This window comes from Strix uralensis, chromosome 20 (assembly GCF_047716275.1).
Source record: "Strix uralensis isolate ZFMK-TIS-50842 chromosome 20, bStrUra1, whole genome shotgun sequence".
NCBI classification, from domain to species: Eukaryota; Metazoa; Chordata; class Aves; order Strigiformes; family Strigidae; genus Strix; species Strix uralensis.
The window spans coordinates 4,936,860-4,951,914 of NC_133991.1; the positions used below are offsets into that span (position 1 = coordinate 4,936,860).

The 15,055-nt window shown below is 42.4% G+C and overlaps 1 protein-coding gene across 2 annotated transcripts in view; it reads right to left on the reverse strand.

Moving 5' to 3' along the window:
- Positions 1 to 15,055, reverse strand: part of LOC141952631 (sphingosine-1-phosphate transporter SPNS2-like) — a 139,346-nt gene that overhangs the window by 95,268 nt on the left and 29,023 nt on the right. For both annotated transcript variants that reach the window (XM_074890308.1, XM_074890306.1), the window contains exon 2: positions 7,545 to 7,610. In XM_074890308.1, the coding sequence (XP_074746409.1) occupies positions 7,545 to 7,610 (66 nt within the window). The remainder of the gene's footprint in view (positions 1 to 7,544; positions 7,611 to 15,055) is intronic.

Sequence of the window (15,055 nt, forward strand, 5' to 3'; positions counted from 1 at the left end):
ATTGGATTGTAAAGATGCAGAGTGCTCTGGCACTCAGCCCAAAAGGTTTGAGAAGCACTGGTCTGGAGGAAAAGCCACCTGGAACTCAGGACACATTAGAGAAGCAAAACAATCACATGGGCTGGCCTAGGACCCCAGCATTCCCACTACTACAAAACCACCCTGCTACTTCCAGAGTCTACCAAATGCCTGCAGTATTACAACAAGTAACAGCAGTGCTCTTGCTTCATTGCAAGACGGTACCTTCAGCGCTCCAGAGCTCCTTCACACTCTGTCAAGATTATTTCATTTATCCAAATGATGTCTCTCTCAAATCAAACACATCCTCCAACAGCAATGCTTCCAACTATACTATATTAACTCGGAAATCTCCCAGGGGGCACAGACCAAGCCTGACTTCTTTATCACCTGATCTCAGATCCCTGTATGAATATAGCTGCTTACATTTTTCACAACACAGCATGTTACCCTGCAGAACAGTAGCTTTGTGCTCTAAGAAAATTAGAGTTCTTCAGGTGTGGGAGGCAAGACAAAACCAAAACAATCTTAAATCTTTTAAGAGAGAATACTTATGGGTCCCCTAGGATGAAGTATATTAAATATACAAAATGTTCTATTTTCTCACTCCCAGTTCTTAGAAGACCCCAGTCCAACTTCCCTTAAAGTCAAGGCAAAAAGTCTTCCCCTCTGGGCTAACACTTGCCTTAAATTGGGCCCAGCAGGTATCAGTAGCAGCTGTATGCACAGATCTAGATCAGGGTACAGAGAAGAAATACAGGGCTCCTTCTGATTTAGACCATATACAAACACTCCTCTGGTGACCACACTTGAAAATTAAACTTAGAGGCTCAGTGAAAAGCAAGAATTAAAGCTAAGCAGGTTTTCCACTTACTACCAAAAGCTTTTAATATCACTGCAGAGGGGGGAATAAAAAAAAAGTAAGCTACTTGTGAGGTATTGAATATAAGTACATACCTCTCTTCCAGCAACTGGTACCCATTAGATGTCTAATAATGGCATTAAAATAACTCTTATGTAACTCAAATGTTCATCTCCCTATTTCAAAATTCCAAATGTGGTGTTAATGAAAAAAAACAAAGGTGGCAAGACTAGCCTTTCTGAACTATTTGTGCATGAAACACACAATACAGTGCACATGCCTGCTACGTGAGAACGCATAGCTGGTATTAAGAGGAAGTTGTTGTTTAAAATAATTACACAATACCAACAAAAATCCCATCTTCCACTACAAAGAGCTTGAATTAAATTCTGAGGTTTGAGGGACATGCGCAGGGGGAGATGGACAGGCTATGTTAAAAACTGTTAGGACTTCAGGTGGAATGATAACTACTTCTCTAAAATCTGTGGAAAATCTTTCCCCTCATTATTATTACAAATTACAGAAGTGAACACAACCTTGGCAAGAGGTGCTTGAGTTACAGCCAAAGGGAAAATAGGCCACTATCTACTTACAGAACAGACGTGCCACAGGGAGCACAAGTGCAAGTTTGTCTTGCAACACCCAAACCAAGTACCTGCCCTGGTCTGAAAGGCCAATAGTTAGGACAAACTTTCCTTCTGCAAATCAGGAAATAGAATAGGAAAATGAATTTGTGTCAGTGGCCATGCAGTATCATAAAATCAAGATATTAATGAAGGCAAGCCAGTCTGAAGAGTTTCCCTGTTCTAGTAGCCTGCACTCACTTGCTGACACATACAATAAAAAGACAAAGTGCAGCACTGGCTCAAGCATTTACCACCTATCAGCAGGAGGCAAGGACACCTTCCCCTCCCTTCCCTGCCCCTTCTCCCCCACCAAAGATTATTTACTTTGCAATCTAGGGCTGTCCAGTGAGAGTTCACACTGTAAACAGCATTTTTATAGTTTGGTCCTTGGTGTATGGAGGACTGGGCTAGGGCACAAACACATCTTCCTGTAACTTGCTCACTGATTCGAGAAAATACTTTCATTCTTGATTGCAGAGGGATTTCCAAATAGGCTTAACTGCTTTCATGAATCAGACCCTCAGATTGCCATGACTTCTTAGCATATCAGATACCATTCTAGCAGACAGGAAAAAAGGACTGTCGGAACTTGTAAAGGATTTACGTGGGAAATAATCAAGCTCTGGACTATCTCAACTCACTCTCCCTTGATAAGTAAAAGACCTACCCTTGTCACAACGTTAATCAAGGCACACTGAACGCAGAGCCCTGCTTTTTCATCTTTATTGCTTAGACTATACAAAGTCCTATACAAACCGTTTAATCCCTAGATCAGCAGCATGCTTCAGAAGGCTGGAGAAGTTCAGAAAAAATGACACAAAATCAGGTATGGAGGAGGAAATGGGGAAAAAGGTTTTGCTCATTGTTGATACGACTTAGACGATCTCCTTCTGGCAGAAGGAGAGCTCCACCTTGCCCTGGCATTCAGAGCCCCTGATTGCAAGAGAAGTAACCTGGATTGAAGAACGCTTAGCATAGTTGGGGGAAGGGAAGATGACAGTGGCTTGACCTGCTCCGGGTAGTTCATGGTGGTCCAAACCATTTGCAGTCATAAGAGCAGCAGCAACTACTAAGCATTCTGTCTCACCTTCTGCACTGGACACCTGAGATACCAGGGCCTTGGGAGGTGCTCTGGTGTAAGAAGTCATTCACCCAAAAGGAAAGCCCATGGATTTTAAATAGAAAACAGAAAAGTGTCTAGAATATGAGTTCCTGTGTTCTAGCAAAAAAGAACAGTTAAACAGGTGCAGCAGGAAGTGAAAGATGAAGATTTGATTCGGTTATGCATAGCACAGATGAGGAGCAAGACAGCATCTATTCAGGTAGAAGCAGATGGTAGAAAAGAAACATGCGGCACCTGCAACTCATGTAATATACACATATTCAAGGTTAGCATCCAGAGGAGGTGGTCACTGTGTGGAATAAATAAAAAATGTTAGAGCAGTATAGGCTGTCATCATAAGCCAATGACAAGGAGATGGAAGTCAAAGGGAGTTGAAAGAAAAAACAATTTAGCAAGTCTGATTTATCCCATCATTGCACCCCACTATCTCAAGTCCCTACTCACTGCACATGCTTATAGCTCGCTTGGTACAATCACAGCACACCAGAGTTGCTAACATATTTGCAAGGTTGCAATCTAGTACGAGGTTACACTAGGTTGGCTCAAGAGACAGGGGAACTCAGGTAGGTAAAGGTTTCACTTTTCAAACAAACAGAGATTTCAGTTGGAATTGACCCTTACAGGAAAAATGAGCCCACAATACTTAAGAAAGTACCTGGCATTGCTAGGCTTCCTGGGAAACTAGAGGCTGAAAGGCGTTTGGGAGAATGCCCATCTCTCCACGTGAGAAGAGACAAGTTCTTTCAGAGCCCCAGTTATCTATGATTATTCACCTTTAATGTGTCCTTGCAGATCTCTCCACTTCCTTACACTTCCTTGCTTCTGACCTTATGGTATAAACTTTTGGTTACCAGGATTTCCTCTAATGACATCCCTATGCTCTTTCTGCAAACAGACACTTTTCCCCTCTGTGTTTCAACAGAATTCTTGCCATACCCTCCATTTCATGCCTCACAGTTTCCACTTGCAGAAGTCCCCACTGCTTCATGTGCCTTCCCCTGAGCTTGAGCTGCCTAGGCTAGAAGATTAAGGTGCCCATTAACAAGGACCAAATCTCTGGGTCTAAGCATTAACCTAGTTGAATGCTGTGTGTTCAGGAACTGGATGGCAGTTCTCATCCTGACTCTGCCTCAGACCCGCTGTGTGACTTTGGGCAGGTCATTTCTCCCATCTGGCTTTCTTGGTTTCCCCATCTGTAGAAAAGAGCAAGTCTCATTATCCCTTCCTATATAAAACATCCTGAGATCTACAGAAGACAAACTGCATTGAGAGCCAGGCACTATTATTATTAGAGCTCTGTAGTACTAAGCAGACACTGGCAAGAGACACAAAAGTAAAATAAATCGAAGGGCAAGGAAAGCAGACAGAGCAACAGAGCACAAAAATTGAAGAAAGAAGGGGAAAAAATCTGGTGAAAACCAGACTACAACACTGGGGCACCATTCCTGTGGTCTAAGTATATACGGAAGGATAACACTATTTAGAAGCAGGTCTACAAATCCAGTTGTCTGTCTTCTCAGTTTTTAGGGGCCTTTAGTTTTGGTGAGTCTAAATTGCTGCTCCTACCTAACTTTGCACATAGGAAAGACTTTTTGTATAGTTTGGCTTACAAGTGTATTGACTGACTACAGCTGTACAGCTCAAGTAGGCAAGAAGATGCTCTATCACCTTTTGAGATCAGCCAGGATTATCCCTTCTCCAGCTGGGAAAAGCAACCACTAAGAAATGAAAAGCACAAGAAAGCCTGGATGCAGACCTGTAGGACAGTTAAGTGAACCTAACTAATATTTATATAAGTGTGTATGTAGTGCTTTAAAAGGGAAGATGGGCACAGAATTAGAGCATCATCAAGAGATAACTGAGGCTCTGGAATCAACATAGTCATATGCCTGTTACTCTACAACGCTACTGGGCAAGAGGCAAATTGTGATCCATCTGTCAGCGTGTCCTTTGCTGTCACAGGATCCTTGCTGCAGAGACTACCACGTTCTGCTTCTTTCCATTATGGATGAGGCTGGAATGTCCCTGTGATTTTTCTGTACAAGGAGTTACAGTGCCCCTCTAACCAGTTTTCATTATATCTCCTAGGCAAAGAGCAGCTTGTATCTTGGGATTAATATAGAAGACGACAAAAATTCAAATCCTGTCTTTGCAATTCCTAAGAAACCACTCACCTTTGCTTTCGAGAGAGAGAGCAGCAGAAGCTGAGAGTGTATGAATTGGCTTTTGAATGTTTGGAGTGAGAGTGCTATGAGATTGGCTGGGTCTGCAAAGAATGGGTTATGGTATGAATGCAGGGACATACATTGCCTTTGGTGGATTTCTTTTCCCCTTGCTGTTTGAGTTTTCAGTACCATCTCTTCCTAAAGCTGTGTGCAGCCTTGTTTCTTAGTTAAAAGGATTTTCTTTATTATTTTTTAAAGCCTATTTGATGAGTGATATGAACTGCCAGTGAATACTACATTTCACTCCCTCGCATTAACATTGTAAATTAATTTAGGACTCATTTAGATGCAGGATTAACAACCTGAGGACTAATCCACTCTTTATTCAGAGGACATATTTGGGATGAGCAGTCTTTCGTCTCACATCACTCAATTAGTTAGCAGGACCATCTCTTGGGAATAAAATGATATTTCTGTCTCTCTGCTTGCAAAGGAACTGTTCAAGGTCAAGGTAGAGGTCTGGGAGACATCAGTCCTGGTCCCAGCTCTACTACAGGCTTCCTCTGCAATCTTGGTCAACTGCTTTTACACTCTGCATCCATTTTTCCCAATTTGCACATCTAGAGAGGTCAGACTTAGAGAACAGGCAAAAGATTAAAAGTAGTGTTGTTTATGGTGGCTTAGGCCAGCGTGTTTTATTTCACCAGGGTTAAGGGTACATGGGCCATAGGCCAGCTGCCAACACAGAAACTTGTTAAGCTGAAGTAATACATTTAATAAGTTTTCAGTTACGTGTCCCTACTCTTACTTACGGGAAATGGTGTTTTATTTTGAGAGAACTCTCTTCCTGTAATGGCACTGTGATTAATACATTATTATCTATATTGCAGGGGCAAAGTCAAGCCCTCAGTTTTCAGATCAGCAAAAAAACAAGAGAAAAATGTTGCTTTTCTTAAAGCAACAGTTATCAGTTACAAAACTCATGACACATTCAGCAGCAATCTTGCAGTATCTCAGTGACACCATTTTCAGATGCCTTGTACGTTTGCTAGAGAAATAAATAACATTTCTTGCAATTAACAAATGAAATGGCCTGTTGGAGATTAGCTCTTACTTGCTGTCAGTAAATCATCTGCAGAAGAATTTCATCCACTGAGGGGAATGAAGATTAAATATATGCTTTGGCAAATGTCGTTTTCAACCAGAATATTTTCTTGAAGGCACTTCGAGTCTAATGATATATTGAGGACCTGTTCCTCTGAGTACAATAAATAAATACAAATATTTGCTGTGGAATAGAGCCTGATGGACAACCAGTGCCACTTTGGGCATAACTGACTGATGCTACCTGTAATCAGTAACACTTGTAAAGCTCAGGCCTTCTGTTCTGGACATGTGCTGCACACATCAGCTTAGCCGAACTCTGTCGTCCCACAAGGAGAGCATTTTTAAAGCCCTAATACAAACTGCTATTAATTGTGTGTATTGCAACATTACCAAGAAGCTGTAATCACAGATGAGGACCGTGATGTGCCATGGGTTGCAGAAAATAAAAAGGAGGAGATACTGCAGTGGTTCACATAGTTTGAAATCAAAGGCCAAATGACAGAGCTCCAGAACATTCTCACCTCTGGTGTGATAACAAAGGATGAATGATTTTATACAGTTTATTATCGGCTACAGTTTCATGGACAAGCTCCTGACAGGCATTTGGTATCCACTGTGGTAGAATAAGAAAAAAAGCATGGAAAAAAATGTCTTTCTGGCACACTATTTCTAATCCTAATTGAATTCTAATTTTTTTCAAAGAGATAATTGTTCCAGTGTGGTTCCCTCAGACAGATGACAGTGACAAGACAACCACAGCACCACAAATCTCTGACTCCAACTAACAATTCTGTAGGAAGTTTCCAAACCAGACTGTCTCTCCCCTTAAAATACTGCTTATGCTCTCTGGCTAGTCCTTTCAACTCTCCATAAAGATCAAATGTGCTGTCATAGCTACATGAGACTGCTACTCAATGTCATCAAATCCAGCCCATTGACAAAGGCACTCCTCTAAACCGCCTCAAGACTAGAGGCCAGAAAAGCTGGATTTGTCCTGGGGTTGTACAGCTCTGTCTGCAGATGTCTGCAACATTAAAACGTCTGCTACATCACAATGCAGTAATCCTCCTTCCTTAAACACAAGGAGAGAAATGTCTGAAGCTACAATACCAAAATCACAGGGATATTGTTAATCCATGAGTTACCATGAATGCAGTGATTGTTAGCCTTTCCTGCAGTTTGCATCCTCAGGTACTTGTCCTGATGAGTTTTACATTTTCATGCCACACTGTACTCCCAATTACTGTACATTCAGCAGATTCTCTGTAGAGCACATCCAGGGCATCATACATCACACTTATTACCAAGAGTTAAGAGAAGTGAGAACAACAGGATCCTGCTGTTGGTTTATCATGAGTTTTCTGATGTAGGGGAAGTAGCCATCTCTTATTTGAATTTTGTTGCCCTAAATAATGTCATTAAGTTTGTTTACTTTTGGCCCATTCTACCCTCAAGTCATTCTGAGCCCTGATCTCCTGCCCACCAGCAAATCAAAACCAAAACAACCCTCATGTTCACTCGTCTTCCTAGTAAGAGTATATTTCACAGCCAATGTGCCCAAGGGCCATAACTGAAGAAACCTGAAAGCACCCTTCTGAGAAGAGGAAGGTTACAAAAACCAGAGAGAAAACAAATACTCTTACCTGTCTGTAATAAGCCAGCCCCACTGTCTTTGACTCCAAAGTGCTGCTGGATGTCTAGTAACACACCTGCAAGAAAAACAGACAGAAAAAATTCAGTGCCTTCAGCGTTTTAAAAGCATACAACTCAAACCTTTTGTGAAGCATCAGAAAAGCTTCAAATTCCAGTAGTTTAGACACATAACTTCTAAAGTTTGCACACTGGCTGCTCTTCTATACATGCACACTCAATAATTTCAGGCTACTACAATAACAGCAGAGGTAGGTAGATATAACATCACGCAAAGAGTTTGGGAATGAAATCCTCATGCATGAGAAACTGGTCTTTCCTTTCTACTTAAATAAGATCAGCGTTTTCTTTTTGTTTGTTTTCTGCAGAATCCAGATCCCTTACTTCTGTTATTTTACAGAAAAATAAGGAAACCGATTCTGTGCCTTAGGTGATTCAAATGGTTTGACAAGACAGACAAATTGAATCCAAGACAAGTTTTAACAAACCTCTGTTGGGAGGAGATATGACACATTGATAGGAGCAATGATGAATGTTTTCACATTTATCTAGTTCTGAGGGGGTTCTCATTTCCAAAACAAATGTAGAAAATAAATTTAAAATAGCTTAGTAAAGGTGGGTAAGTGACCAAATACTTAGCTTTAAAGCAACTACAAGCAAAACCAGAATCAACCTCCTCTCTTCCCTGAACCCCCAATATATTAGTTGGCATAAGCAAAATTAACAGGTTTTGTAGTATTTACATATTCAGCTAGATTTAGCACTTGGGTATCAAACATACCAATGCATGTAATGTCAGGTATGTGTGAACAGGCATGCTTTTGTAATCTAGCCACAGGGAAAACCCACAAGAGAGCTTTTATAATTCATCTTGGGGGACACACATTTGCCAAGCTGTAGATGGTCCAGTTGTGTCAGGTACAGATCCATACGCTTGAAAGTTTGTCTATGGTCTAAACAAACTGTACTCCAACTTCTTGGGTCTGGAACAGAGACAGTTGCTCTCTTAATATCTGGAACTTCCTTATTTAGGCTACTGTCTTCCCCAAAACTGAGGATATGCAAGTTTCTTTTTTAAAAAACAAGAAACACCACTCTCCAACTATACTGAACACCTATAAAAGTTCACCTCCAGTTATAAATTTGATCCAAGGCTTTATCCAAAGTGATTCTGCTCATCACTGTAGGTCACAGGAATCAGCTAAGCACCAACCTGAACTCACTCACCATATATCTTATCTTTTGGGACTGTCAGGATCACACTAAATGACAAACACAGAGATAAAAGACCCAGAGATAACTATTCCCAGCAGACATCTGGAACAATGTCAAGAAAACAGACATAAATTAAAGGTACTAAAGGAAAAAAAGATACAAAAAAGGAAGGAAAAAGTAAGAAACTTCATTTATCCTATTTCATATTACTGGTACATCATCATTTACTCAGGCAGCATTCAGCAACCAATATCTGCCCAGTAACACTAGTTCAACCTCTTACCTCCTACAACGACCCCCTACTCCCATATTCTATCAGTGTTTAGCCCTGAGCAGAGAAGGCTTGGGGTGGGGACGGGTGTGAATCTTATCAATGCATGTCAATACCTGATAGGAGAGGGAGTAAAGAAGACAGAGCCAGGCTCTGGTGCCAAGTGAAATGAGACAAAGTGCACAAACTGAAATACAGGAAATTCCATTTAAACACTAGAAGAAATATTTTTACTGGAAGAGTGGTCAAACATTGGAACAGGTGGCTCAGTGAGGTTGTGGATTCCCCATACCTGGAGATGCTCAAAACCCAGTAGGACACAGTCCTGAGAACCTGCTCTGGTTGAGCCCACTTTTAGCAGCAGGCTTGGACTAGGTGATCTCAAGAGATTGCTTCCAACCTCAATTATGCTCTGATTCTGTAATTTTCTGAAATATTAAGTGCCTGATTACATCCAGCCTGGCAGTTTTCCCCTGCCTTTCTTTTTCTTTGGAGCATTCCTGTCTACTGTGGTTCCAACAGGTAGTTCTTAGGTTCCTCTTGGATGGCAGATTTACCTCCATTTTCAAAGTGCTTTGGCATTTCTTGCCTGTCCTTCCCTCATTTGCTCCATTAATAACTGAGATATCACTATTTAGGTAATATCTGATGAACAAAAATAAATTTTGCATTTGCCTAGCAAAACCCTCTGTGGCTTAGATGACTTGCATACTTACAACACTCCAGCTGGAGAAGCCAAGTCAGAGGGATCCAAGCTCTCCTTTCTTTTACAGATGCATTCAATAAAAGACTTAATCTGAGCAGGTACATCACCAGCTGCTCAAAGTGATGCCCATTCACCTCCTGATCCATGGGCAAATGGTTTCCTGGTGGATGCCATGTCCCTGTTCAGCCCATCAACTTGCAGCTTCTTTTATTTCAGTAACAAAGGGCTAAGTTTTGCACCCACCTTTCTTTCAGGATGGGGCTTCAAATCCCACTGACATGATGATAGATTTACGTTTTAAAAATCAAATAAACTCTGTGAAGCAGGCTACAAGTATATTACCTAAAGGCTGCAAAGAAAAACAAAGCAGTAAGATACTAAACCAGGGACACTGCAACTGTACTGCTCCCAGCACTCTAGTTAGGATGGCAGCTGATGAAAAAACTTATTCTGAAGCTTGCGCAGACAGACTACCCTGATGTTGGTTTCATGGTAGAAACCTCTGAGCTGAGGTGATCACCAAGCAAGATTCATACCTCCTAAACTAGCGGGTGCACAAGGGTCAAGAGCAAGCCAGTAACAGAATCTCACCTGTACAAAAAGCAAACCAGCACAACCTACTGTCCTGCCACAGGATACCAAAGGGACTGAGTCAGTGATGGGAAAAGGGACATTAAGAGCTGTAGCCCTGCCTTATTAAAACTGTCTGAGGAGGCAGATCCTCTGAGTGGGAGGGTTGGACCAGACTATCTCCACAGGTACCTTCCAGTCTCAACTACCAGGACTCTGTGCTCCTAATCCCACAACGGAACATACACACGCGTCCAGAGCTCCCTCCACCACCCTGAAAGGTGCCTGCCCTGCCTACAGCAACATATTCCCAGTCAGGCCAGAATGCCAAAGAGGTCCACTAAACCACCAAAAGTTACAAGGAGCAGGAGCCTGGGATGTGATGGAAAGCAGAGTCAGAAAGAAGATTTTTTTGGATTTGCATCAGAAACCAGAACAGCAAGTGCAAGGGATTATAATGGTGCCTATACAGTAAAGCAGAGGAGGTCTTCTAGTTCATTACAAAGAAATTATCTGCCCAGTGACAATGGCTTTATAGTTCTACAGTGTTTTTTTCCACAAGAGATCGTGGAAACACATAACGTGTTTTACAAGCTTGAACTACCGTAGCCATAAATGAAATACTTTTAGGACACTGAAGTGCAGCTACCTTGGATTAAGCCTACAACTTCATTCTGGTGGTGGAGAAGGAAGTGGGTTCTGTGGACAGTACAACACAGAACCACAATTATAAGTCCTGTGTGAGCTTGGAAGGTTTCAGATGATTAAGAGGGATCTGCATGTCTAATTGGCATGAATTTCCTACTTCAAGTCTATTTTGTATTCTATTTGGACTACAGGTGTTTTGATATGGGATTTAGAGCATTAAATTAGAGGCAGCAGCAAGCAGATGATGCAATGCATCTATGAAGTGATAGGAGTTTCTCTCTGCTGTGGGAGTTTTCCTGCTCAGCACACTCACATGGGAAGACACTCCTCCTCTCTTAAATTTGCTCAGCTCTGTTTCCACCTCACCATAACAATGACTCACCCCAAATTTTAATAAGATTTAGGGATACAATTAAGCAATGATAGACCAGGGGAGAGAATACAGTAAAATGACAGAAATGATAGAGCTTTTGACTTTCCCTTCTGCTTCTAGATGATGGGACGGCAGGGACAGCTGGAGCCAAGCTCCAGACAATGATCATGTTGCTTGTGGAGATGTGCTCCCAGGTGCCTCACAACACCTGATGCAATCCATGAAAGGGAAGCCGCCACATGTGGCTGACAAGGCTTTTCTTGGATTAAAGTTCATACCTACATCCCAGGAGGATCTCAAAATAACCATGAGCAGCTAACAGGCACCATTCTTCCTGAGACAGTCTCTCAGCAGGCCTGAAGGCCATCTGGGAGGTCTTTATGATTACATGGCACACGTTAGTGCTATCACCTATTATTTCTTAAACACACTTGGCATTCTCAGGACTGAACAAACATACAGGAAATATGGTGCCAACCTTCCAAAGTATCTTACCAGCTGAACCAGACACTATTAATGCTGATGTAGATCTTGGAATTCAATGAGATGAAACACAGGCTGCACCTAGCCAGGAGAACTGATCAAGACAGGCACAGAGACAGGACTTACTGGGAACCCAGACAGAGGAATTACTAGTTACTTCAGCCCTATCTAGGTTACTTTACTAGGCCTGCCACGCTGGCACCTAAGTACCTGACAAAGGCACCAAGGCAGTTATCAGATTTTTGCGGACACTGGGCATGAAGAGGACTTTTAAGAGCAATTTGGAGGATAAAATGTCTTTGGGCATGAAGTGTTAGATAGGGAGGGAATGCCAAGTAAATGGGGAAGAGGAACATGGCTGACATCCACCTACAGTGTCAGAGGGCTTCTAGGATCTAGTGCAGGATCCATCATCCTCTTGCCTCCCATTCTTTAATGGCCACTTCACAAACAGTGAATATAAAAGACCTGATTCTGAGCCTTTTGGAATGCAGGTACACATTTAATGGCCTAAGTTATCTCTGATTTAGGGGAAATACCTTGCGAAAGGCAAATTTTCCTGGAGGCACATGGTTTAGGCTTCAAACAGGGAGGTAGGTGGTACTGATGACACATGAGGCAAGCTGCTTGCCTGGATAGACTCTGCGTTACTGACCAGAGCTACAACAAAACAAAAGTTGCAAGACTGGAGGGTCATCTGATATGGGTAAAAAGATACTCAAAACAGAAGGTCATCTTAATACAAATGGTTTTTGTGGTAACCGTGACTTACAGAACTAGTCCACAGCAGATCTAGTGTGCAGAGTGCATTGGTTGTCCTTTATATTTAAAAGTGGGCTCCTCACCTAACCACTGCTACCTGTATATATGAATAAAGAGTCGCTATGTTAAGAAACTATTCATAAGCTAAGCCACAGTGAAATCACAATTTCAAAGCAGAAAGACATGAGAGCTTCCGTGGGAGAGCCCCATTTTCCACTCACCAAAACAAAACATTATGATTCGATTTCAAACTGCTTCCAAAGCAGGTGCAAAATATAGAGTTAGCCACCGAGCACAAAGCTACAGAAACAAAGGCACAGGTTTTCAGCTCACCAAGCCTTGCATCAGTAATGCCAATGCACATTCTTTAAACACTGTCTGTGTGCAGCAACACCCTTGTCTACTTACCTCAAAAGCACATGCATTTTTAAAGCTATCTTTTAATGGGGAGAAATGATGGTGCTTTAAAGGAACAAGCACACAACTTTCCAGATGATGCAGGCTGGGCACTGACAGCAATCACATGTGCCCCCAGCACCCCCTCTCCTGCCCCACTGCACCGCTCTCTGGGGAAGCCTTAAAGGAGGTGGAGGAGAACCCACACTCTCTTGGCTCCCACAGAGCCAGAGCGGACTCTGTACTGACAACTCTGTTTCCTCCATTACTTGTTGCTACCTTCCTCTCCTCCTCATAAAGGCGTTTTCCTTCCCCAGCTGTGCTCCCTGGTTCTTCCAGGACCAGCCCCCTCAGGTGGGGGTCACTAAGCAGGGATAGCCAAGCCCTGGCCTCCTAAAGGCACAAGCCACCTTCCACCATCAGGCTCTTCCTCATGCCTGCAGCCCTATTCTACCTGCTTCAAATAACGCGTTAAGGAGGCTTAGGAGTCGTGTACACACCTGTCTGTTCAGAGTCGTGAAAAGATTAGGTGGAGAGGAGTTTATTCTGAGGCCTGTGTGATTGTATCTTCACTGCAACCCTAAGGTGTGACTGCAGTTCACACACGGATCCCTAAGCTTCAAACAAGCTGGCTTCAGCTCAGCCACCCACTAGCTATTAAACACCAGCTTGACAATTTGGACTCTATTTAAATACTCAGCTGCAGAAAACCACCATGGTACCCTGCTGGTATTTGTACCTCAAGATAAAATCCCACTGCTACCAGAACTAGCAAGTCTAGAACTAAAACACAGTACCACCTTCTTTGGATCACCATGAAAGCATTCCCTGTCTTACACGCAAAAAGAAGCAGGCCTGCTCTTTAAGTATTGATAAATGAGTGGTGACATCTTTCTTGAAAACGTTGACAGGAGCTTCCTTAGGACATACGCACAGACTTTCCTTCTGCAAAACTGATTTCCACTGTTGCATGACATGACAATACACATTGGTGAAATAGTCTATGGTTTTGAAATAGTTTTGCAGGATTAAAAAGAAACAAACAAAACCAAACCAGCAACTAGACAAATCACAACAAGGGTTTCCTAATATCTGCTCACACTGGCACGCAAGAAACTTGTGACCTAGAAAGCATTGAAAAGAAACTGCCAACACCCACAGTGGCATATTTAGAAAGGGGTTTCCCTGAGTAATAAAGCAGAGCGCTGTGAAGAGAGAAATCCAGCACAGCAGTTCGAGCCAAAGATCAGAATAAGCCAGGGTCTGGGCGCCCAGCGCTGCAGTAATTCACAGGCCACGAAACAGCTGCTTAAAAATCTGCTAACAAAACCCAGAGTAGGTGAGTTCAAAGCCTTCACAGACACTGATAGCCTCCCACTACCTGCACATGAAGAAAGGTGACGGGGTGAAGGCTCGTCTCAGAAGACTGTGTTTGAAGTGGAGAGCAAACCCACAAGGGCATACACCTGTAGCTCTGGCACACAAGAGGACTTGCTGTGTACCCCGAGTGGCCTTTTCAGTGGGCTTTCATTAGGATAGGTGCTGTACGCTGCCAAGCATGCTACTGCTTGGGAAACAAAATTGAAATTTCTGTGTGCTTTGTAGTGACATCCCTATTCTGAATCAAAACCCAGTGTTACCCTCAGTGACTTGCACCACCTGTCACACCCACTTTTTCCATTCAATGTTTTTATCATTATTAAAATATCAGTGGGGAAGTATCTGAGCTATTCATTCATTCCCAAAGGCTATTGGCTTACCTGCATGGCATGTAACAAGTAATTACGCATTAGGAAAAAAAATAAGGAATGCAATTAACCAATGGCTTGGAGAAGAAAATATATTAAAAAACAACTTCTCCCTCTCTCTCTGGCAGGGGCTAGGTAGTAATAAATGACGGTTCTTCTAACATAGCTCAAACTCCACTGTAATATTGTATGCAAAGTCTTAGCACAAAATTGCCTGTGAGAGTAGGAGGAGATAAAAAAATTCATCAGGTGTAGAATCGATTAGCACAAGGCATCATTAACACAAGGTCAGGGCGTCTAGGGAAGGCAGCACAGGACAGCTAGTCCTGCTC